We start from the raw sequence: 24644 nt of genomic DNA, 5'->3' as shown, positions 1-24644 counted from the left end.
ATAATAGTTGTACTTTTTTTTTTTTTAAAGACTTATTTATTTATTTATACAAGCACTGGGTACAGTCAGAGGCGTGGGAGGGTGAGAGAATTCACCAGAGCGGAGAGTAGAACAGACAGACTGACGAAGTACACTGCTGAGGGGAGCAGCGGGCGGCAGGAGAGGTCTGCTCGCCATGTGGGACCCTCGCCTGGTGGCCGGGGATCGAACTGGTGCTGCAGAGGCTGCGGGCAGCTTTGCAACCCAGCGCTCAACCGCTGCGCCACCGGGGAGGCCCTAGTTGTACATTTTTAAAGACTTGATATGTAACTATGTTTAGCCTTCAATTTTCAGCCCTCTGTTTTTTTAATGAGGAGATGGTTGATAAAATGTCAATTTTCAGCATAAACTGAAATCTGGAAGTGAGATTGAGGCAGAGATTTGGGAGCAGGCAGCTTTGTGCTCCAACTACCTGATGCTACCACTGGTCCAGGGCCCTTTGATTGCCCTCCTGAGCACCAGGTGGTGCTGTGTTGGGCATTTGATGGTAATTCTCCATCAAGGGTTTGTAACTCAGAATACATATAATTAGATTTGGGACCTAGTACTAAATGAAGCCAAAATCAAGGTTTTTGATTTTGCTATATCAGTGGCCACAGGCTGAAATTGTAACTCGGAACATCTGAGGTTCTCGAATAATTTGGATAATTATCCCTTCTTATAAATGGATAATTAATTCCACAGCTTAGGGCTGTGCACAACAAAAATGTATTTTACTTTACGTGAATAGTGTTTGAGGTTGAAGCATCTTAGAACAAATGGTATTATCTTAAGGCTGTATCCTATCCTGGCGGAAATATCATTGACTTACAGACAGTTCTCATGAAGGCGAATGTTCACGCACATTGTATGTACATATTTGCTAACCAACACTGGCACTCTTAGTAAACCTAACCACATGTGTTGTGTTCTTTCGGCAGGTTTGCAGGTCCTCCTTGCCTTGTCTTGAAGACAGAACGATGCCAAAGAAAGGGAAGGCTGCAGGGAATGGGAAGGAAGAGGGGCCTGTTCCCTGCAAACAGGTGAAGGTAGAGGCAGCTGGTGAAGCTTTCACTTTAAACTTTGACAGCCCCAATGGGTTGTTTGAAAGTTTGATCTCACCCATCAAGACAGAGACTTTTTTCAAGGAGTTTTGGGAGCAGAAGCCCCTTCTCATTCAGAGACATGATCCTGCACTGGCCACATACTACCAGTCACTGTTCAGGCTATCAGATCTGAAGAGTCTGTGCAGCTGGGGTATGTACTATGGAAGAGATATAAATGTCTGCCGGTGTGTCAATGGGAAGAAGAAGGTTTTAAATAAAGATGGCAAAGTGCACTTTCTTCAGCTGAGAAAAGATTTTGATCAGAAAAGGGCAACAATTCAGTTTCACCAACCGCAGAGATTTAAGGTAACAGGTTCTCCCCAATGAAGAATCCTCACTTGTATTAAAATGGTAACATTTGGGGCCTCCCCTGGTGGCGCAGCGGTTGAGCGCCGGACTGCGAGGCTGTCTGCAGCCTCTGCAGCGCCAGTTCCTTCCCCAGCCACCAGCAAGGGACACACGCGTGCACACACATCCCTCCTACCCCCCCACCCCCCTCCCAAACAAAAAATGCTAACATTTGGCCACAGCTTAGCTCAGGAATGAACCTGTGGTTTAATAATTACCCTCCTGCCAGCTTGGGAAGAGGTACCACCTGTTTCCTCTCAAGACGCTCCATCGTAGGTGATTCTGTTATCTTTTTGCTACACTTAGAATCTCCAACTCAGGATAGATACAGGTACCATTGAGCTGCAAAAACTATAATTATATTGCCAGTCTATAAAGTTTATTAGCAAGCATTAACCTCCAGGAACATGTTCTTTGGGCTGGTTTATGTTTTGATATATGGTAAATATATCTGTTTGGTTTGTTCCATCATTATAAGACAGAATAGCATCAAGATAATCATTTTCTTCTTGAAGTTACCTCCCTATACTGCCTACTCCAAATAGAGACTTAAGAGCTATGACCAGATCATGCCAGGTGCCTGTTCAAGAAAAAGACTTCATAGTCTTTCAATAGACATGTGGGTGATATTGAGGGACAAGGCCCTGAAACTGTTCCTGTGGAGGTAGTCATAGATAGAGAATAGCTTTGATTTGCAAGTCTGAAAGATTGGCGTATTTTTTTCTACATTAGTGATTAACATTTGAGATATAATTTTCCTCCTCTGTACTCAGTCTCTACATTTATAAAATGTGGACTGAGGATGAACTAATCTTTTACAGAGGTTTGAAATTTTTACATGACGGTGGCCCAGGGCTTGTTGAGTCCTGTTTTGAATTTTAGATAAAATTTTATCCAGATTCAGAAAAGCCCTTCTGTGACCCATGACTGAATTAAAATGTTAGCATGAGAGGAGGAGAGGGGTTTATGAGGTTTCATATTGAAGGTAGTAAATTCTGGCTGTTGTTCGCTCCTGAGATACTGTCATTTGCAGTGTTTCCCGTGACTGCATTGGAGGGTTGCCTTGTTAGATCCCATTAGGCCTCATCTGGTCTTTGTCTTTCTTTGCTAAAGATCCTGAACCTGTCTGTGCTCTGAATGAAGTATAGTCTTGAGATTTTCCAGATACTCCATCTCGATTAATCAGAAGTTGAAATGTTCCTAGAATGTCAACTCTTTGGCCCTACCCCCAACAGGAATTTATAAATAGGGACTCCACGGTGTTTTTCCTTGAAAACAAGTTCTTGACTCTTTCTGGCTAGAAAATTTAGCAGTCTCATGACTATGAACACAAAAGATCAGTGAAGTTGATAATAAGTGATTTGGTCACACACCTGAGGAAAGTTACTTGATGTCTGTGAATGTCATTTGTGTAACCCTGCCTTGTTGATTGAGCTCTTTGGCCAGGTTTATTAAAGCAGAAAAGATGCACCGTTTTTTTCTCTTTTCACCACAAGTACTGGAAAGAGCCATAAGATGAATGAGCTAATCTTACACTAGAGACTGGGTTCTAAAAATTATATTAGGAGGGTTAATATTGTGTGTTTGTTTACAAATCAGCATATTACTATCAGGATAGAAAGTCTAAGGGAGTTAACACTAGTCAGGTTGAGACAATTAAACCGCCTCTTGTGTCTCTGAACATGCACAGCTTATTCTAGTAGTCTGCAGGTGAGGGAGGAGGTAACTAGAGATAAAAGTTGTTTCCCACCTGCTTTGGTTAATTCATATGTCAGAAGTCCCAGTGAATTTACCCAATACTTACACATGTGTTCAGTTTGAAGTATCTACAAACACTTAAAATAATTATGGTAGTTACTGTGCTCTCCATTTTACATGTAAGGAAACTGAATTTCACAGATGTGACTTTTCTATAACTAAGGACTAATTTTTTTTTAGATGTCTTCTGACTCCAAATATAAGGAATTTTCCTAAAATACTTTGAAAGATATAATTTAGATGTAGGGCTTTTGACATGTTTGTTTTTGCCTTTCTGTAGGTATGTATATTGTCTTATCCATAGCATTCAGTTTTGATTGTGGGGTAGTTCAGCAGAGAGGAGGTTGTACCTAACCAGGAGAGAGGCTGCGTTCCCTTTTTCATTTTTCCGGGCACCTCTACACATAGTTGGGTGTCATGAGGTAAAGGAGAAGACATATTTTTGGAGCCTTGTTTGTTCCTGTCAGCATTGATATAGCAATAACATTTGTCACCTGCTTTGTAATTTAAATAGTTTTTGAGATAAGCTCTTTTGGCTGTTCCCCACAATCTTAGTAGAGGAGACTTTATTTTATAAATGAAGAAGCTGAAGTCACCAAGCTTGTAACTACAACTTGGACTGGGGCTGTCTGACTCCAGACCTCTTTCTAGTAGGCCACACCTGGCAGATTGGTCCAGGAAAATGGAAAAATTGTATAGTTGATAGTTTTCTGTGAACTTTAAGAACAAAGGAAGCATATCCGCATCAGTTACACACCCATCTGCCTGAGTTGGGAGCCATAAAGTCACTCATAGGGTTCTGAGACACCTCTTAGGTCATCTGAGAGAGGAGCCCTGGTCTTTTAGAGGTTCTACTCACTGTGTAAGGATGACTATAGAGCCAGGTCCTGCTGGCCCCTCCTTGGTAGCAGACCATTTGGGAGCTCTGTTAACTGGAACCATTCAGATGTCATAAAATTATTCTTTCTGTATTTAGTAGAAGCCCTAAAATCTGCAGAGAATTATACAAAGATGTCTCCCATTCAAATGCTGACCCAGTTGTATCCCAGTTGTATCCCATTTGATATTTTTAATACTGTAAGTTCTTTTTCAGTCTAATGGTAAAATTGACTCCACAACTGTGGACATTTAGTCAGCAAATACTTTAAATGTGTATTGGTGTCTTTTATGTGCCAGGTGCTGTACATTCACATGCTTGAAACTTTGGCTTCTTCAATGGCCTCTGCAAGTGATTTTAAGATAATTCCATAAAGAGGCAGTAGATTTGCATTTAAACTTATCAACTCTGGAGCCAAGCTACCTTATTATCAGTGTGTTCTTGTGTCTTAATTTCCTCATCTGTGCCTATTTTAAGGGGTAGGGTTGTTGGAAGGCTACATAATTAATGTACATAAAGCACTTAGAAACAGTGTCCAGCACTAGAAAGTGCTAATACCTATGTGACCTTATTCTCTTCCCTCTTGTCATCTACCTTGGAAAAGTCAGATTTCTTTCTTGCAGGAACATATGGCTCCTCTTTTGGCCTCTTAGTCTGACTAGACAGTCTGACCAGTTGTTTATTGCTGGAGAGAGGGAGCCTGACTCAGCCCCTTCCTCCTCCTGTCAGTACCCACTTCCCAGTTTATCATTACTCCTGTTGCTTTTGCTTTTTATAAATGGAAGCAACATTGATTTATAACATATAGGTTAATAATTTATAGCGTTATAAGTCATCTGTAAATGCTATACTAATTGTACCACTAAAAGTCTTAATTCCATCATCATACAATTGACCCTTTCATCTGATTTACCCATCCCCCCTTCCCTTCTGGTAAGCATTAATTTGGTGTTACAGTGTAAAATTTTATTTTTGTTTTAGTTCATTTGTATATGTTTGTGTGAGTGAGTGAAATCATAGTGTTTGTCTTTCGTCATCTGACTTATATCACTAGGCATAATACCTTCTAAAGTCATCCTTGTTGCACATAGTAGGATCTCATCTTTTTTTTTTAATAGCTGAGTAATATTCTATTGTGTATATATTGCCACATCTTCTTTATCCAATATGTTGCTGGGCACTTAGGTTGTTTCCAACTCTTAGCTATTATAAACAGTGTTGTTCTAAACTTTCCTCTTAGTACTGCTTTTGCTGCATCCCATAGGTTCTGATTACTTGAGTATTCATTTGGATGATTTGTATTATCACATCATTGTGATTAAAAAATATGCTTGATATTTCTATAGGATTCTCTTAATAGTTCCTTAATAGTTAACTGTTCCTTTTGTGCGGGGAGTAAAGTAAGAAGTGCTCTATGTTGCCATCTTTACATTGCTTTAAATACCAATTTTGTGCAGGCAGTTCCCAAAGGAAATCTCCACATGGGAATCATAGTAGCTCAAACTCAACATTTCTAATGTATATCTCTTCTTTCTCCCTCTTGAAAATTTTATTCTTTAGCAAGTCTTTGCCATTTTAGTAAATGAAATTAGGAGCTAATTTCCCAAGTCAAAAACCAAGTTGTATATTTCTTTTTACTCTTTTCATTGTCATCTTTCTTACAAGTCCTATCAGTGTTGCTTAATTAATACATAATTAATGTATTAATTACATAATTAATTACATAATTATTAATTACATTAATACACTTAGTATTAACTACATTAATACACTTAGGTACACTTAGTATAGCATTTACAGATGACTTATAACGCTATAAATTATTAACCTATATGTTATAAATCAATGTTGCTTCCATTTATAAAGCAGTGTTGCTTCCAGGGTGCATCTCGACTTTGCTACTTCTCCCCTCTCCCAGCACCTTGGCCATTTCTCCCCTGGGCTGCTGCCTTATAAACTTTTCCCTACTGATTTTTTTTTTTTTTTTTTTTTTTTTTTGTTTTTCTACAATCCATTCCTCATACAATAGCTAGAGTGAGCTTTTACTTTTTTTTTTTTAAGATTTATTTATGCATACAAGAGCTGGGGTACAAGTCAGAGGTGTGGGGGGGTGAGAGGATTCACCAGAGACAGAGTGGGGAACAGAATATGCAGATTGACCAAACTACACTGCTGAGGGGAGCAGCAGGCGAGTCAGGAGAGGTCTGCTTTGCCATGTGGTTTCTCCCTGGCTGGCCAGGGATCCAACTGGTACTGCAGAGGCTGCAGATCGCTTCATAGTGCAATGCTTAACCCTTGTGCCGCCAGGGAGGCCTAGAGTGAGCTTTTAAATGTAAATTGGTTCTTGTGTTGTCCTGCTTAAAATCCTTCAGGAATCCCAAAGATTGCCTGCATTGCCAGTCTCTTTTTGTTTCTGCCCACATCCTTTTTCTAAAATGGAAAATTCTTGAAGGCAGAGGTGTTGGCTTTTTTACTGCTGAATTCCTAGTATCTGCAATGTAATAGCTGTGCAATAAAGACTTGCTAAGTGAATAAGAACATATTCTTTTATTTCTAATATATTTTCACACCTCTTTCCCCACTTTTGTCTTTTAAAGGATGAGCTTTGGAGGATCCAGGAGAAGCTAGAATGCTACTTTGGCTCCTTGGTTGGCTCTAATGTATACATAACCCCTGCAGGATCTCAGGGCCTGCCACCCCATTATGATGATGTGGAGGTAAGAAACTTGCTCACCCTGGGAAAGGAGTTGCTGCGAGACCCGTTAGTGTAGTTGTCAGGGTTCAATTGAACTCTTGGGCCAGGTCTCTGTCTACTCTTTATGGTCTCTGGAGATCTTGACCTCATCTGAATGTTGGGCCAAAATTAATCCACCAAACTGGTTTCCTGCTGCTTTTCTAAGGGAGAGATTGTTTCCAATCTTACTAATACAAACAAGCACACATTCCTGTGAAACAGGTATTTTTTAAATTTATCTACGGAAAGTGTGATTGACTTTTTCCTTAATTTGGTAACGTACGGTCTTTAATAAGGTAATGTCACACATCCTTAAATCTGCTTTCATTTTGTCCCTTTCTTTGTAGCTGCCCCAAATAGGTATTTTTTTAATTTGTGAAAATCTTGGGGCAGCTTGGATGAAGGTCATGGTTTCACTTAAACACTGGCACTGTGACAGATATTGATTTCACACTCATGTGGCTGCCAAAAAAAGTTAACTCTTTGACTTAGGTGGTTTATAGTTTTATTTTTGTACCAATACAAGATAGGAACAGTAAGTAGTAAAAAAACTTTTTTCCCCTTTGAGAGTACATTTTCCAAAAATAAAATGTTTGAGAATATTTTTAACAAAGCATTAAAATATCTTTGAATGAAGAATAAAAAACTGGAATTTTCTTTCCTGCCAGGGGTTATGTTCAGGATTTTAGACATTAATATCTGAAGTTGACTTTGGAGTAGAGATTATGGGTTTATAACAGAAGATTTGAAGGAATGAGATAGTGGGGTATACAGTAGGGTATAACGAACACAACAAGGCTTTACGAAGATGAAAATTATGAATAACCTTCCAGTATCAGGGCTGGTGGTTACCTGCTTTTAAAAGAGAAAACTGGTAGTGGCTACTTTTATATGTGTGGTGTGAAATGCATCTCGAATCTTTCATTTTTATTTTTTTACCTGCAACTTGTAATTTGTCTAATCCTTAGAGGGCTAGTATTCTAGAAGCGCTTTGGCCATGAGTTGTTGGAAGCTCTCTGATACTCTGGTCCTGTGATTATAGGTTTTCATCCTGCAGCTGGAGGGAGAGAAACACTGGTGCCTCTACCACCCCACCGTGCCCCTGGCGCGAGAGTACAACGTGGAGGCCGAGGACAGGATTGGGAGACCGACGCACGAGTTCACGTTGAAGGTACAGGAACTGTGATTGTGGGTGCCTCTCCTGAGACAAGTCCAGGTTTTGGATTTAGTGTTGGTGTAATGGTCCTCATGGGAATGTACTCAGGAGACAGGCAGGGTGTCTGTCATTCTAGTCAGCCAGCACATGGGGCTTCTGAAGGAGACTTGGTAGTTTTTACTTATAAAGTGAGCTGAGGAAGTATTAAGTTCATTTTCCCAGTAACTCTCTCCAGATGTAATCCAGTTTCAACAGGAATGAATTATGAATTTAGTGGCTGCTGATTTTTGTTTTTTAAAGCTTCTTTTCTTTTTTATTTTTTAAAGATTCATTTATTTATACAAGCACTGGGGTACAAGCCAGAGGCGCGGGAGGGTGAGAGAATTCACCAGAGACATAGCAGGGAGCAGAACAGGCAGAAGGACCGAAATACACTGCTGAGGGGAGCAGCGGGTGCGACAGGAGAGGTCTGCTGCACCGTGTGGGAATCTCCCTGGCTGGCGGGGAATTAAACCCGTGTTGCAGAGTCTGTGGACAGCTTCACAGCGCTGTGCTCAACCCGCTGTGCCACTGGGGAGGCCCTGGCTACTTTTTCTAGAGTAAAAGTGGAAGTGACCTTGGGCAGCTTTTGTCATATCCTACAGCATGGTCAGCACTAGAGTGCAGGTTGCTTAGCCAGAGCATAGCCGGGGACTACTGAACTTTTTTTTTTCCCCTCAGTAAAATTTCAACTTGACCCATTTTGCTCCGGTTATGCAGTGCATTTTCTCTGTACTCTCCTCCTTTTCCCCTGGTAATTATGAAGGCATTTGCCTCCTCCTCGAGGAAGCCAGGTGGCTTGGTCAAGTGCTGGTTAGTGGGCATCATGCTGATGAGAAAATCTGGACGAGATCATAGCCAATCCCCAGCAAGTGAGATTGTTGAGAAAAAAGAATTGCTCCACAATTCAATGTATACCTTTTCCTAAAAAGCACAAATTTAATTTCCTTCTGTACCATTCAAACCATTCCAAAGATTCTACCAGTGTGACATACATCCTCCATATAGTAGTTGTTATTGTATTTCTCATGTCTTAAAGAATTTGTTTGGAATTGTTACTCACTGGAATGTGTGCCTTTCTTGATTTTAAAATCTTTGCCTGCCTGCTAATAGCTGAGGGACGCAATCTCCCTGAGTGAGATGAGTGGGCACTTATATTTTTGGAGACTTAAATACAACAATAGAGGTGCTGCTGCCTTCATTTTTTTGTGCTCTTGTCAGCAAACTATGACCTATGCATCAAACATCTGACTTGCTGCCTATTTTGCAAATAAAGTTTGTTGGAACACAGACTCTTTATGTACTGTCTAGGGCTGCAGTCACATTACAATGGCAGTGTCTGTGAGCTGCCAGAGACAATGTGGTTCACACGTCACGAATATTCACTAACTGGCTTTTTACAGAAAGTTGGCCAACCTATACCCAAGGTGAAGCATGTTTATTTAGGCTCTGGTTGATTATTTTTATGCTGAAGACTAAACCAAGGCTTAGCCAGAGCTAAGTTACCCAGACTGACTGTTTGAAGGTCAGGCTTCATTGGGTCTTTCAGTGTAGAGGAGGGAGCTTGGGGGAGATGGAGCAGTACCTGTCAGCTACGTCCATCCTCACCACAGTTCATTAAAAGAAGTTCTGAATCTCCTGGAAGGAGAGAGACAGCATTGTATAGTGTATAGTTTCTCAAGTTGTATGTCTATATGGTGTGAGTTTTAATTGGGACTTTTTAAATGAATTCCCTGTGTAAGTGTTCACTATGTAAAATAGAAAAGCTTAGGCACCCTGGGGGAGGCAGTGAGGTGGGAGCTACAGTAAGAGGCTTGCAGCCCCTTTCACCTCTCTTCCTCTCTACTCCAGTTGCAGCCTGTGTGGCTAGGTATCCTGCCCAACTTGGAATCTTGGGTGAAAACCTTCCCTATAGTAGAAACAGTCCATCCTGTGACTTGGGGGCTGGCAGACCTGATTTTGAATTTAGCTGCTGTCACTTAAGAGATGCTTGTCCTTGGTCAGGAGACTTATCTAAGTCTTAGTTATTTCATTTTATTTTTTATTTTATGCATACAAGAGCTGGGGTGTAGGCCAAAGGTGTGTGGGGGTGTGTGTGTGAGAGAGGATTCACCAGAGACAGAGCGGGGATCAGAACATGTGGATTGACTGAAATACACTGAGGGGAGCAGTGGGCGAGATGAGAGGTCTGCTGTGCCATGTGGGTAGCTTCCTGGCCAGGGATCGAACTTGTGCTGCAGTGGCTGCAGAGTGCTTCAGAGTGCTGAGACTTGACCCCTTGCGCCACCAGGGTGGCCCCCTTAGTTTCATTATGGAGATCATAATGTTTACCTTCTAGGTTGTAAGGGATGAAAAAGATTACTTTGAAATTTACAGTGAAATTACTGAAAGACATGTCTGTCTGTATTAGTTTTCCTGTTGCTGTTATTTAGTGCAAACCCAGTGCCTGAAAACAACACACATCTCCAAGTTCTCAGCAGGTCACAAATTCAAAAGGGGTTTCACTTGGCCAAAATCAGGTGTGTCAGCTGGACAGTGTTGCTTCTAAAGGCTCTAGGGTAGAATCCATTTCCTTGTCTTTTCCAACTTCTAGAGGCCGCCTGTTTACCTTTGCTCATGACCCTCCTCCACAGCTAGCAGCATGAAGCGTGCTCTTTGTCACCCTGATATTTCTCTGGTTCTCTTTTCTCTTACCCTCTTCCATTTTTAAGGAGCTTGTGGTTGCAGTTGACCTACCTGGATATTCAAGATTAATTTCCCTATCACCGTAATTCCATTTACAACCTAATTCACCTTGTTCATGTAACCTAAATATGCACAGATGCCAGATTAGGAGGCAGATATCTTTGGAGACCCTGCCACAATGCCCTGTCTTCCTCTCTTTCTCTGCTCTCAGAACCCTCTTCCAGCAGGCTCACCCCCACCGTCCCTCCAGAGCCACTCTCCACATCATCAGCACAGTGCTCAGCGCCCACTCTTGGTCTTAGCCTGCCTGCAGCAGCAGCTGACACCAAGGCTGGTTTCTGCCTCTTCCCGGGCTCCCAGGATGCCACTCTCTCTTGATTCTCTTTACACCTTACTCACTGTTCCTGTTCGTTTATTTTGCTGCATTGTCCTCAGTCGGTTTTTCCATTTCTAAAAGTTAGGGTGCCAGAGCTCATTTTCTGAACCTCTTTTTTTTTTTTTTTTTTAAAGATTTATTTATATGAGAACTGGAATACAGTCAGAGGTGCAGGAGGGTGAGAGAATTCACCAGAGAGAGCAGGGAACGGAACAGGGAGACGGACCAAATACACTGCTGTGGGGAGCAGTGGGCGAGGCAGGAGAGGTCTGTGGCGCCATGTGGGTCTTTTCCTGGCCGGCCCAGAATTGAACCCATGCTGCAGAGGCTGCGAACAGCTTCACAGCGCAGCACTCAACCCACTGCTCCACTGGGGAGGCCCTGAACCTCTTATCTACTTCTGTGGTTTTAAGTGGATGCATTTTAAATGCTGTTTTATGCCTCTAGTTCATGTCTATAAACTAGTCATAGATCCAGCTGCCTACTTAATGTCTCTACTGAAAAGCTAAAAGATATCACAAATTTAATATTCTGCAAACCACACTCCCATGTCCCGCCTCCTCCTCCCTGTAAAGATCTCACCATTCTTCTGCTTGTTCACCACAAAACCCCAATGGACTCTGGTTTATAGGAAAGCCACCTATTTAGTATATACTCTTTTTACATTTATTCTGGTATAACAACCAAATAATCCTTCTGTGATCCCATGAAGCCTTTACCCAGGCCTCCAGTGACATTCTCTTAAATTCATGTAAAAGCCAAAGTCTCTACACAGTCCCGAAGGTCCTGCAATCTGGGCCCTCTGCTGCCTTCTCACCTCCCCTCCTGCCGCTTCCTCCTCACTCACTACCCTGTAGCCGCACAGCCCTCCCCATCTCTCACATCTGCCTGGCACATCCAGCTTCAAGACCCTGCACTTGCTCCCCTGAAGCCTGGAGTCCTTTCCAGGTTGTCATGTGGCTGGCTCGCTCATTTCCTAAAGTTTCTCCTGAAATGTCACCTAGCAGCGCAAGAGGCCGCTGGTGGACCTGGATAGCAGAACAAGTAATTCTTTTTTTTTTTTTTTTTTAAGATTTATTTATTTATTTATACATACATACAAGCACTGGGTACAGTCAGAAGCACGGGAGGGTGAGAGAATTCACCAGCGCCAGAGCGGGGAGCAGAGCAGGCAGAAGGACCAAAGTACACTGCTGAGGGGAGCAGCGGGCGGCAAGAGAGGTCTGCGCGCCATGTGGGACCCTTGCCCGGCTGCCGGGGATCGAACCGGCACTGCAGAAACTGCGGGCACCTTCGCAACCCAGCGCTCAACCGCTGCGCCACCGGGGAGGCCCAGAACAAGTAATTCTTAACGTGGCCCTGCCTGCCAATTTCCATTTTCATTCCCTCTGTGGTCCCTACCCCCCCAACCCCGGGCTTATTTTCTTAGGTTTTTAATCTGAAATTTCTCTGTAGGGCCTGTGCTTTTAACCAGTGAGCCAGCTTCTTCCTGTGGCTGCGGGGGGAGGTGGCTCTCTGGGTTCCCTCTCCTCTGTGTGTTCACTATATAGGATGCTTCCCGTCTGGATGAGGCTAAGATGCTATAGTTCAGGGCAGGTGTGACTTTTGTGCACTGCTTGGAGAGAAGAGGCTCACCTCATCTGGGTTATGTCTGCTTTTTAGGTTCCGGTGAAGGGTTACATGGCTTTTCATCTAGTCAAACATATACGGAGCCTCTTTTGTACAGTAGCTGTTTGGGTAGTTTAGGCTCTGGATGCACAAGATCAATATCGACCCTGTCTGGAAGCGGTCACACACTGTTGGGGGTGGGAACTGGCAGGTGAAATAATTTAGCACTGTGACCAACAGCCCATTATTCCGTCTTTAATCCTCAGAATAATCCTATGAGATATAGGATTATATCTATAAAGATGTAGAAAATTGAGGCCATAGGGTGCTCAGTAATTTGCTGGAGCCCTACTCTTGACCCTTGAAGCATGGAAAGGGGGGTAGCAGGCTTCCCTGGCACGGGATGTCACCTGCCTGGTCAGACAGGGTAGTTTCAGGTGAGTCTGGTCTCGTCTTGTGAATAAAGCAGTGACTTCAGGTACTAAAAGCCTCTTCAGGAATGGGGTTCACAGTGAGAGGCTCAGTCAGTGAAACTAGACTAGCTGGATACCACAGGCGCCCGGCACACAGACAGCTTCTTGAATCACTACATAGAGGTTTCTAGAAAGGAGAACTGAAACTTAAAGCCTATATTTGTCTCTTTAAAACATAGAGACTGAGAGAATAGACTCCTCATTGACTCCCTTACCCCTTCTTTTTCTTCCTTTAGCCTGGTGACTTGCTCTACTTTCCCAGAGGGACCATCCATCAAGCGGACACTCCTCCGGGGCTGGCCCACTCCACGCATGTGACCATCAGCACCTACCAGAACACGTGAGCATTCTGCTTCCCAGCCTAGCCGTTGAGCTGTGGTTCACGGTGGCCTCATTCAAGAAGGGGTGGCCAGGGCCCCATTCTGCTGTTGCTCCCACGTGGGTTCAGGCTCCTCTGCTGACTTCATATCCTTTAGTGTCCTGGGGTGCTGCTGGGCTTCCTCTTAGGAGCATTCTGAGCTTGATTGTGGAACACTAAGAGTTGCCCAAATAAAGGCTCCCACAGTTTGGAAAGCGGACTGAAGTTGAGGGTGTTGGCTGTGAGACAGTGATGCCACTCTGGGCTCATCGTCTTCCACATTATTTTTTAAAAATTTTATTGTGAAATTGTATATAACAAAATGTGCCACTTTAACCATAAATTGCATTTATACTGTAACTTTCACCACCGTGTCCAGAATATTTTTATCACTCAAAACAAGCTCCATATACACTGAAACCTCTTGGTCTGTGTTAGGTGTTCCACATTTAACAGTTCACAAAATTCAGGTAGAAAGGCATTCTGGAACAGTGAGACCTAAAAGCATATGTGCTGAAAAACAATTGTAATTAAAATTATTTTCTAGGGTGCCTCCTCATGTCAGCACCTGGCGGCAGCGCCCTTTTACAGTAGCAGTGTCCTTGCTAATGCAAATTCCATTAAAAATACTAGTCATTAATCGTTGGAGATGCAAGCATTGTACCGCATTGGCTCCCTGTGAACTTACACTCTGGGAGTGGGGGTAGGAGGGAAGATTGTCAGGTAAATAGTTACCAATGTGGTAAATCCTGTCGTAGGTTTTATTGCACTAGGAGGAGACTCTCAGCGCACAGAGGAATGCACTTAGCTAAGCTGGGGAGTCTGGGAAGGTTTCGAAAGTGACACCCAACCTGAGTGAGACTTAAAGGATGAGTAAGTGGAGGAAGGTCAGAAGATCAGAATAGGGGAGGCCATTCCAGTCCAAGGGACAGCAAATCCCCTCCTACTTTCCAAGCTATTACTTGCAAAGCATGTAGTAAGCGATTCTCTGCTTCCTTATCTGGCTTTCCCATGTGACAGTAACCCCTGAGCTTCAGAGGTTTACTGGACAGTCTAGCTGGAACGTGGTCTGAAGTTACTGCTCTTTGCTCACAAGTAGAAGGCCAAAGCTTGTGTTAGATTTCCTTCATGAGAAATGCCTTGTCACTGTGGCTAGTAACTCCTATAGCAAGGAACAGAAAGTCACTGAGCCTCATTCAGGAACAGCAGGGGTAGTTGGGAAGTCAGTTTAGGAACTAGAGAAGGGCCTGGCTATGGGGATGAATCTGGTAGTTCTGGATCTGACACAGTTCTTGCATGCGGAGCTTGGCAGCCACATTGTTCTCTCCCCATGAACGATCACATTAACACTTCTCAGCTCCTCCCTCAGTCCCCAATTCTCTTTTTCATTTCTCTTGCTGCCACCAGTTCGTTTTCTAATAATCGCTTTACTTTCTCATCTTCTATTTATTCATAACGGTGACTTATCATGAGCCCTCATTAGTTCTCTTACATTCCTCATTTCATTGAACCTCTTGGCTTTTGCTTCCCGAAGGACCTGACTGAACAGTTGTCCCCAGTCCCAAGAGTTGAGGATCTGGTGGGCTGTGGTAGAGCTGCCAGGTTAACAGAAGTTGCCTGGCTGTGGGTGGGCACCATGACTGATTAGTGTCAGACGGACTCTGTCCTGTGCCTTTGTAGTGCTAGAGCTCTGACAGGGTAGCTGTAACTTGAGGACCATTGCAGCCTGGAGATGCCCTGTGCCTTGGTCCTGGTGTTCCTTAAGGCACCGTGGCAAGGTCGGGCTCTGGGCTTTTTCTCATACCTCTAAGGGTAGCATTGTTGGAACTTGGGGCCTGCCCTGTGGGACAGCAGCAGGTTGATTGGTGGTTTGACTAACATGCGCCCCTCGAGGTGTTATTTCCAAATTTTGGAGAGCTCCAAGAGCTATTCTGATTCGTAAATGTGTGTGAAGCTCTGTTTACCTGCAGTTAATTTCCTCTTTGAGCTAGTGCTGCATGAATGATTTCCACCTGTGACCCCGCAGAGACACAGTGCATATTGGATGCTGCTGAGAGATCTGCACGTGTCCTCCGTGTTGAAGTTCAGTCAAAGATGGGAGGTTGTGTGTGATGTTAAGGTGCAGAATGGTGAGGCAGCCAGGTATTGGATGTCTTGGGAAAGTTTCTCTCAGGTGACTTTTGTCCTCCTTTGCTACTTTTCCAGGAGGGAAGCATCAAAATGTTCATTTTGCTTACTGAGAAACAAAAGCCATACTGTGAGTTTCCATCTTGCGCATAGCTGGCAGTTGGAATCCACTGGTCACAGAGCAGAATTTTTAATAGCTAACACATGTTTAAAGAGAACAGCTCCAGTGTCCGCCCCACATTGGCGCACATTTAGGAGTGAGCCTGTTGTAAACGCCCCGAGAAAGCAAATGTAATTGAACACTGATGCTCATACCTAGATGCTGTTTTCGGCTACTGGCTTTTACCTTCTACTGCAGTAAAGACATGCTCGAGTTTAGTAAGGTGCGTAATCAGTTGTGTGGAAATTGTTGATGTTGGCTATTTTACTTGAGGAACAGTGCCCCCCTTTTGTAAGTGACAGAGGAAAGTGTAATGTTTAACTGTTTTGATTATTACACATCCTGCTGACACTGTGGTTACCTGAAGCGTAGTACTTTTGGACTTGTAGCACATAAATTTTTTTTAGGTCCTATGATGATTGACTTAAAATTTCTCACCAAGTTCTCATACACTTGATACATTGAAAACATCAAAAATGATCCCATTAACTCCCTCTTTATGACAGTGCACAATTTATTCTCTGGCACCTTTAATTTTAAGGGAAATCATGCATGAAGCCCTGCTTCTCACTTCCTGCACGAGTGTCTGGAATGGGGTGGGGGGGGGGATGCTCTGTGATTGATGAAGGTTTAAGTTTTTAATGGTTAATAATGTCAAATTCTTCTCAGCATGCCCAGGCTGCAGAGTTGACACACAATTTGTAGCTTTTGGCTTTGCTGGTAGTCAGTATTTTGTATGTGTTCACTGCTTGCTTTCTGTGTATGTTCCAGTTCATGGGGAGATTTCCTTCTGGACACCGTCTCGGGGCTTGTGTTTGATATGGCGAAGGAAGACGTGGAGTTACGGGCCGGCATACCCCGGCAGTTGCTCATGGTGAGTAGGAAAGGCAGTTGGGAAGGTGGGGAATAGCCACAGCACAGGCCCTCTGAAGCCGTGGCCCACTTTGTAGGGACCCAGGGTCCTTCTTCCCCAAGCCAGGCTGTCCTCTCCTGTGCAGACCTGCACAGCTGCATGGTTTGCGGGACAGAGTGCTGCTGCGCATTACGTTGCGTACACAGCTCTTTCTGTGTTTCATGCGGACAGGAGCAGCGTTGTGGGATGTTTGCTTACTAAATGATTGAATGACTAATGTAGCCTGAAGAACTGGAGATTCGGCATAATGAGATTACTGGAGGGAGATGCTGGCTTTTTCTGCCCATCTTGGGATTTTTACCTTTGACCAGCAAGCAGTAAGCACTGTTTAGCTGACTATGAAATGAGTGAATTAGCAGAGTTGGACCAAGTTTGTTTTTGTTGTCTGAAGTGGGCACCTTGGGACAGTGACTTGCTTTTCCAAACTCAGAACTGACACTATGCTGTTTGTTCCAGGGATACCCTTTTTATTTTTAATTTTTTGCAAACAGGCAACTTAAGATGATCAGTGGTGACAAGGAAATAGTGGGCTGTTGTTTTAAAGACCCCACTCTTCCTGCCCTGGGCGCACTGGATCTGCACCTGCACTGGCTCTCATTGCTACACTCTAGTCTGGGGCCTGAGGAGTAAGTTCTGTTGGAATCTGGGCCGGAACTCACTTCTGTGTTTGTAGCAGGCAGAAACCACAACTGTTGCAACAAGAAGATTAAGTGGTTTTCTGAGGATGCTTGCAGACCGGCTGGAGGGCACCAAAGAACTGCTTTCTGCGGACATGAAGAAGGATTTCATTGTGAACAGACTCCCGCCTTACCATGGAGGGGATGGAGCAGAGCTTTTAACACCAGGTGGAGATTGTGGTTTTCTTCCACATAGCTAGAGGCTGACACAGACTATTCTGAGGCTTTGCTGGGTGGGTTTCTTCATTGGGCACATGGAAAGTATGAGCATAAAAATGGAATTAACTCAGGGATGGGTAAAATACAAGAATGCCTAAGGTTGTCACTGACCTTTCCCAAGTCCTAGATGGTTTGTGACAGGTTTAGACTGCACATTCCCTACTATGCTGCAGAATGAATGGTGGTGACAGAGTCCTGTTTCAGAAACCACGCTTGTAAATAGAAGTGGTCTGTTGACATCGCTATAGGAAAGACCATACCCCATTGGGAACTGTGGGCCTCTCAGTAAAGTGAAAGGGCGATTTTCATGAGGTTTCAAGGAAGTTAGACTTTGCTATAGATTTGGATACTTTCAGGACATAGGAGGGAGTCCTTGACTGGCTCTTCTCTAAATCTTAACTACTAGCAAGGAGGGATGAAATGAGGCTATAGACGGCAAAGATTAGCCAGGAGAGATGTTCCTGCTTTTTCCTGAGTTCTGGTAAGATTATGAAGTGATCTTGTTTTTGTCTTGATGTCTTACAGAAACAGAAGCCTTGTTTAATGTGGGTGTTCTATGAAATTGTTTAATAGGAGAACACACATAGTTATGAGTCCCAGGCCACTCAGACTGCTTTTATTAGGGTTGAATGAGAGTATATTTACCAACTTTTAGGAAAGCTATCACCATTTGAGGAACCACTAAAAAAATCTGGAAGGCCCTTTCTAACATTGATACTGTACAGTTTTTAGTATCTTGGGAGTATATTGAGAGTTTGTATTGGTTTCCTTAATTGGAAACAGCACGTTTTCACCAGTACATATTTTAATCTCTAGCAAAAGTTTTTTCTGAGTATCAGCTTATGGCCCTCTTATCTAAAAGGTTTTCCTTGCCTTAGCCATTATGCTCCCTAAGTATATTTTCCCCAGCTAGATGCCCATGTAAGACTACTCTGTCTGGAGGGGCTGCTTTTTCAGTAAGCTAAACCCAGCTTGGAAAAGAGTATCATTTTCTGGACCTGTATGTACACTCTGTAACCTACACAGACAAAGTTGCTATGGCCACGCAATGGTACAGGTTGAACTATCTTTGTTCCAGTGTCCACATCTAGAGCAAACAGCAGATAGAGGTGAGTTACCTGCAGAAGGCACCTTGTCCCCTGTATTGATAGCTACTTTTCTTTGATGGTATTGTCTGATATACTTATCAGCAAAATGAGCTTTAGAAGGATGTTCTCTATCCTTGAATATCACCATAAATGTAAAGATTTAGCTAACACTTGAGTTGGAGAGAATGCCCCACATTTGGATTTACCTGCAAACAAGTTGGGGTCTGCTGGTATCCTCCCTTAAAGACTGACTTTCTGTCTGGGTTTTCTAGCTGGACAGTTACCAAGACTGGACAGCACAGTGAGACTGCAGTTCAAAGACCACATCATCCTCACCCTGGGGCCGGACCAGGATCCATCTGTGAGTATCCAGACGGGAAGAGTTTTCCTCTCTCAGGTATTTGCATCATAAAGCCCACCCTTCTCACTTCATTCCATGGCTTTAGATCAGGTGATGTCCATATCTCACTGTTCTAGGTCCAAGTTTCCCTGCTTATTTGGCAGTGGAGTGCAGACCAATTATCCTACAGAACCTCCCTTCTGTCTAATCTTTGCTCCCCATCCTTACACATGCAACGCTATATAAAGAAAATCTGAGTTTTCTGTATATACCTTACCACCTAGTATAACAGTGCCCAGACTGGCTAACTGATCCCAGAATTAACTAGAAAACTTACAGATTTTAACTTTAAATAAAACCCTTCAGGAAGTTGGGGGCACCCAGGTCTCTATAATCAGGTTGTTTTTGCCATCAGGGGCTAGTTATTCTGAACAGCCAGTGTTTGACTCTTATTTAGGAATTGTCTGGTTGACACAATCAGGATCACATAATTGATGTTTTCTGAAGAGGAATGTCGGGGGTTTTTTGCTGCCAAAAAACCCCCCAAAACCAGGTATACTGTTTAGCCTTCAAAATTATTTACCACATACAAAATTATATATTGTGCAACTATACACCGGTGTAATGTTTTTGCCAATAGGTTTCTATATACGCTTTGTTAAATCATCCTAGTAACAAAGCCCTCAGTGTTGTTTTGATGACTTAATCTTACCTTAGCCCTTTTTTTAAAAAGGATGGGACTCGAGAAAAGATGGTTTACGTCTACCATTCCTTGAAGAATAGGAGAGAGATGCACATGATGGGAAATGAGGAAACAGAGGTTTGTTCCAATCTAAACAAATGTCTTCCCTTTGATTTATGGGTAATGTCTTTTTATGACTGCAGTGTGGATTTAACATTTCACGCAACTGACAGCCCTTGAATGGGAGTGATATACATGCACCAAAAGGATGCTAGCTGGGACCTGTAATCTTGTGGGAAAGGTGTAATCACTGAAGTTTTGACGTTTCATTGGCAACCTCTATGAAAGTGCCACATTAAATAGGATTTGATTCGTTTTTTTTCTTTTTCAGTCTCACGGACTTCGCTTCTCTTTATCACATATGGATGCACTGAAACAGATTTGGAACACTTCAGCTATTTCTGTCAAGGACCTGAAACTTACTTCAGACGAGGAAAAGGAAAGCCTGGTATTAGCCCTCTGGACAGAATGTTTAATCCAAGTGATCTAGTGCCTAACATTTCATATATAGGCTTAAGTCAACACAAACTTTCCTTAGTTGAGTATTGGCTAGGTGGACTAAGTAACCCAGAAAGTGACAAAACTACTTTTTACAAGTTTATTTAGTCCAGTGTGGTAGAAAAGGCACAACTCCAATAAATGTATCATTTAAATTTAAAGGATGTTACCTGGATTTTTATCTTTGGGAGAAGCAATTTCTTTAAAACTGTAGAGGTGGTGAGGCTCTTTAAACAATTGACATGAAAAAAATTTACTTTTTTTTTTTACAATAAAAATATACATACCTTTGTTGTATACACAAGCCCATTCCATTAAATAATACTGCCACATTAATGAGGCACTTGCATCTATGGGCCTAAGGGAGCTTAACAGATTCCACTTGAAGAAAGACAAAGGCGCCTGAGACTGAAGGAAAAACCCAGTATTTACATGGAAAGACCAAGTTGCTATAAAAAATACTCAAGATAATGGGTCTTTGAGTTTAAACAGTTCAATGTTATTTTACATTCTAAAGTGCATATAGGTTGATAATTTTAAAACTATCACTGGGGAATTTAATCATTTTATATAAAAATAGAACAAATTTTTTGGCAAAAGTTGGAGGGTAAAGGATCAGTTGCCTAAATATGTTTAAAACCAACTCAGGAGGGAGAAATGCTTGTGAATTATATAGTTATGGTGGTGATTACTTGACACTGAGTCAAAGATGCTATCCTACTTGATTTTGCTTTAAGAAAACCTGAGTTTTCTATCATTTTTCCACTTTCACTACTATGGGCAAGCCTCAAATACTTCTTCACTCGAACTTTTGAAATCTCCCTTCAGGCGGATAAAGAATAACTTGACTATTCTTATATCGGAAACAGTCTTTATAAAAATACTTTTTGAGAGCACAGCTGGAAAAATGTAAGATGGAATCTCAGCACCAGGTAGAATTCTTATTGCCCAGAATGGTTTTGTTGATTAGAGTATTAGGATAGCCTCAGGTTATTTGTGCTTTTCTAGTTCGAAGGTCCGAGCAAACAATGACCACAGAGCCTTTTCCCTAACAAAACTCAGCTCCCTCCTGGGGTCAGCTACAAGTATGAGTATTTCGGTGCTTCATTTACAAAAAGTCTTAATAGAGAACCTTTGAGGTTTAATACAGTAACTTAATAGGAACATTTATTAAGATGTTTTCAGATATTGCTAAGAAATCGTTCATCTTTTTGAAAAAGTATGACTTGTAAGGAATTTTTATTTCCCTGTGTCTTGCATCTACTAGGACATTAAGAACTATGACAGTGTCACCAATGTCCTATAATGGCTATCAGGAATAGGATTCACGTTTGATGGATAGAAGGAAAAAGGCCTCAGGAAACTTGCTCACCAAAACTGGAGATCCGGCAGGAATAGAACCTTTCTCCCAGAAATCATAGGGACACTGGAACTGGATAAATAACTGGCAAGAGTATTTTGAGCTTTTACCATGGTTAAGAGCGACAGTCCTGGAGCAAAAGTTCATTCCGCTCCGTGATCCAGGAGTATGAGGACAAGATGCTTCCTTCCCATGAAACACAAGGTTCCCTCCTCGGCTCTTTCTAGGGAGATTATGGATTCTCATAATATTTCAATGTCCCATTTCTGTGTGTCTTCTCCTTCCAGGGGCTGATTTACAATTACATGAGTCTTGTCATAATAATTTCCTCCTAAAACAGAAGTTGCAAAAGAAAAGGTCATTTGTTAACTACTTCCAGTGTTCACCAGCTTTTGTTCAGCCTACTGTTTGTGTAGATTACTAAGTCATTTACGAAGTGTTCTGAAGTGGGAAACTGAGTTTAAATAGACTTAGCAATTATTCATCTCAGATTGAAAAACTGGGAGGAAGAACAGATGATTGCATAAGCAGTGTGCTTCTCAGGAACAAAGCGCTGACAGTTCTGGCTGAATGACAGGTAGAGTTTTTTTGTCTCTTCACCAGCAGTGGCTATGACTAAAGCCAATTAAAGCAACAGCCGTGAATAATGCTGGCCCCAGCGCTGTTAACTTCAAAAACAAGGTTCAGTGATACCTACCGTAAATTTTAACTGAGGACTTTTAAGGACTATAGCAATTCACAACAAAAAGTTACAGATGCTTCTAAAAAACAGACATTTTATGGTAGTTGATTGCTTCAAGGTTAGAATTGTTCTGAAAGATCATGCAGCAAATGGAAGTTGTACAACCGTACTAATGAACAGAGACCTTAAAGAGTAACCTTTGACCTTTTTTTCTGCTTGTTCCATAATTGTTTTGCTTTCCAAAATGACTTAACTTTTTTCTAAGCATAATTATACTTCTCATATATAAGAATTTCTTTCATGTGGGAGAGGGAGGTTTGGCATTTTGGATGGTGTCTGGGACACAGAACACTGGGTTTCATCACAGGGCCCACCTTTAACATCAAGGACCAGTTGATCACTGAGATAAGAGCTGATGGTTCCGTTTCTGTTCAGTCTCCACCTCTGCCTGCACTGCCCATGCTCAGTCCACAGGGCCACTTTAGCCCCAGGTGTGTCCCGGCCACCAATCACATCGAGACATGTGTCACTGGCCTGGAAAGGATTAAGAAACAAACTAGCAGTAAGTACTGTGTTTGAAGTGTGATAACCTTTTTTAAATCTGCCTTATGGCAGTGGGAAGGAGATGATACAGAAGTTTGACTGAAATAGAGGTATTTGTTTTTTTAAAGGAAATCTGCATCCGACAACAGATGTTCAATGAACTAAATGTTAAATCCCTGTTTGCTTAGATGTGTTCGGGTGAGCTTGATTTCCTTCTAAAAACATTGAGTGACTTGCTACATTGAGATAATAAATTACTATAAATGCTTTTCATTTTTGAGGTGTGAGGAACAAGGTAGATGATCCTATGGGTGATACAGAAAAAAATGGCTTAATTTTTTTAAATTGGTGTTCTGTTCCCCCAGGACATCAAACATAATGGAGATACTTAAAACTGTCTCCAGTTTCTTCTACTTCGTTGTACATTTTAAAAATGAGAAGATTTGGAATAAGACAGACATGACTTTATATGGGCCAGTATAGAAACAAAAAAGGTAGCACAAAAGTACATGGCCCATCTAGATCCAATGACTTATTGCTGGTTTTTAAAAATCATTTGTGCATATTTGTAGTATGTGACTCAGTTCTTAAAAACTGGATTTTCTAAATCAATTTAACTTACATACTTTAGTAATACACGTATCAGTACTTATTTTATCATGCCATTACATTAGATTTGGCAAGATTCTGGTTTCCAAAGCGGGTATAGTGTGGTTGGTTACCTTGGATTTAAAGAGTCCTCGGCAGTAGTACCAGATCTGATTGTTCTTCCCACTGTAGGGAGAAATACACACAGATGTTGCCCTGGTGTCAGCAACGTTTCCAGTAACAGTCAGATACTCATCCTGGGCTCGGTTCTTTATTCTAATGTATACTGCAGGCTGGCAGGGAGAAACAGAAAAAAAAACTTAGAAAAAAAACTTTTGACTCTGGAAATGTTTCCAAAGGAAAGCTTGGAGAGGACTTGAGAGGTGACGGAATTTAGTTTACTTGTCAGTTTCACTCTGCCTTTAGCAAATATGTATAAATAAATATTTTTCTATTGACCAGTCCTTAGGCCAATGAAGACAAAGCTTTAAGCATTACAGTCAGTATTATACTGTTCTGAAAAACATCCTTTTTTGAAAGGTTAAAAGGTATTTTGAGTCACTGGAACTCAGTCTGGCAGGAGGTGGTGAATAATTTCAATCCCCTGGTCCTGGAATATATACTGGAAGTTGTAAAATAAAATACTAAATCTACTTACCTCTACTGATAAAAGCTAGTATTTACTGAAAGCTTACTATATGTTAAGCAGTGTGCTAAAGGGTTTCTGGACCATTGTAGTCTGAGAATTAACCAGAACTTCATTTTAAGTAGATTATGACTCTAATTTTATAAATAAGGTTAACTCAGTCTCTCTGCACCCAAACTCTCATCTTAGCCAGGAGGCTGTAGTGCACACCACCAGGAATAGAAGACTAACTTCAGAGGTGGCGATGTGAAGTAAGTTCATCAAACAGCACATGACTGAGGCTCCATGGAAACCAATCTCTAAGCCCTGGGTCTCAGGCCTCCAATCTTAATGTGACAGGACACCCGGCATTCCCACCTATTAGGTGTGGCCACCCCAGTGAATCCTGCTAAGTAATGAGGAATGATTGGTTAGTTAGGCAACTTTCACTCAAACACAAAAGGAGACCATGGTTAAGACCACTAGCAGTTTTCTTACTGTTTTAAAACTTAATATCAACATGAAGTCAGTTGAATTTTGTTAAAT

The 24644-nt window shown here is 42.1% G+C and overlaps 2 protein-coding genes across 2 annotated transcripts in view; one reads left to right on the top strand and one right to left on the bottom strand.

Annotated features, from left to right (window-relative positions):
* Nucleotides 1–978: 978 nt before the first annotated feature.
* Nucleotides 979–20292, top strand: RIOX2 (ribosomal oxygenase 2; the record flags this gene model as incomplete). Its single annotated transcript, XM_084231186.1, has 9 exons — nucleotides 979–1430; nucleotides 6705–6824; nucleotides 7884–8012; nucleotides 13415–13518; nucleotides 16595–16697; nucleotides 17410–17581; nucleotides 18993–19081; nucleotides 19794–19880; nucleotides 20134–20292. Exons 1-9 carry the CDS (start codon nucleotides 999–1001, stop codon nucleotides 20290–20292), a joined length of 1395 nt encoding a protein of 464 aa, XP_084087312.1. The 5' UTR covers nucleotides 979–998.
* Nucleotides 20293–21902: 1610 nt separating this feature from the next.
* Nucleotides 21903–24644, bottom strand: part of CRYBG3 (crystallin beta-gamma domain containing 3) — a gene marked incomplete at its 3' end in the record, with an annotated part of 99686 nt that continues 96944 nt past the window's right edge. Inside the window, exons 20-22 of the mRNA XM_084231631.1 lie at nucleotides 23608–23766; nucleotides 22717–22876; nucleotides 21903–21991 (exon numbers count right to left, since the gene is read on the bottom strand). Coding sequence (XP_084087757.1) covers nucleotides 21903–21991; nucleotides 22717–22876; nucleotides 23608–23766 — 408 coding nt within the window. The remainder of the gene's footprint in view (nucleotides 21992–22716; nucleotides 22877–23607; nucleotides 23767–24644) is intronic.

Source organism: Talpa europaea, assembly GCF_964194135.1.
Source record: "Talpa europaea genome assembly, chromosome: 4".
In the NCBI taxonomy this organism is placed as follows: domain Eukaryota; kingdom Metazoa; phylum Chordata; class Mammalia; order Eulipotyphla; family Talpidae; genus Talpa; species Talpa europaea.
This window is presented reverse-complemented; position numbering and strand designations above follow the sequence as displayed.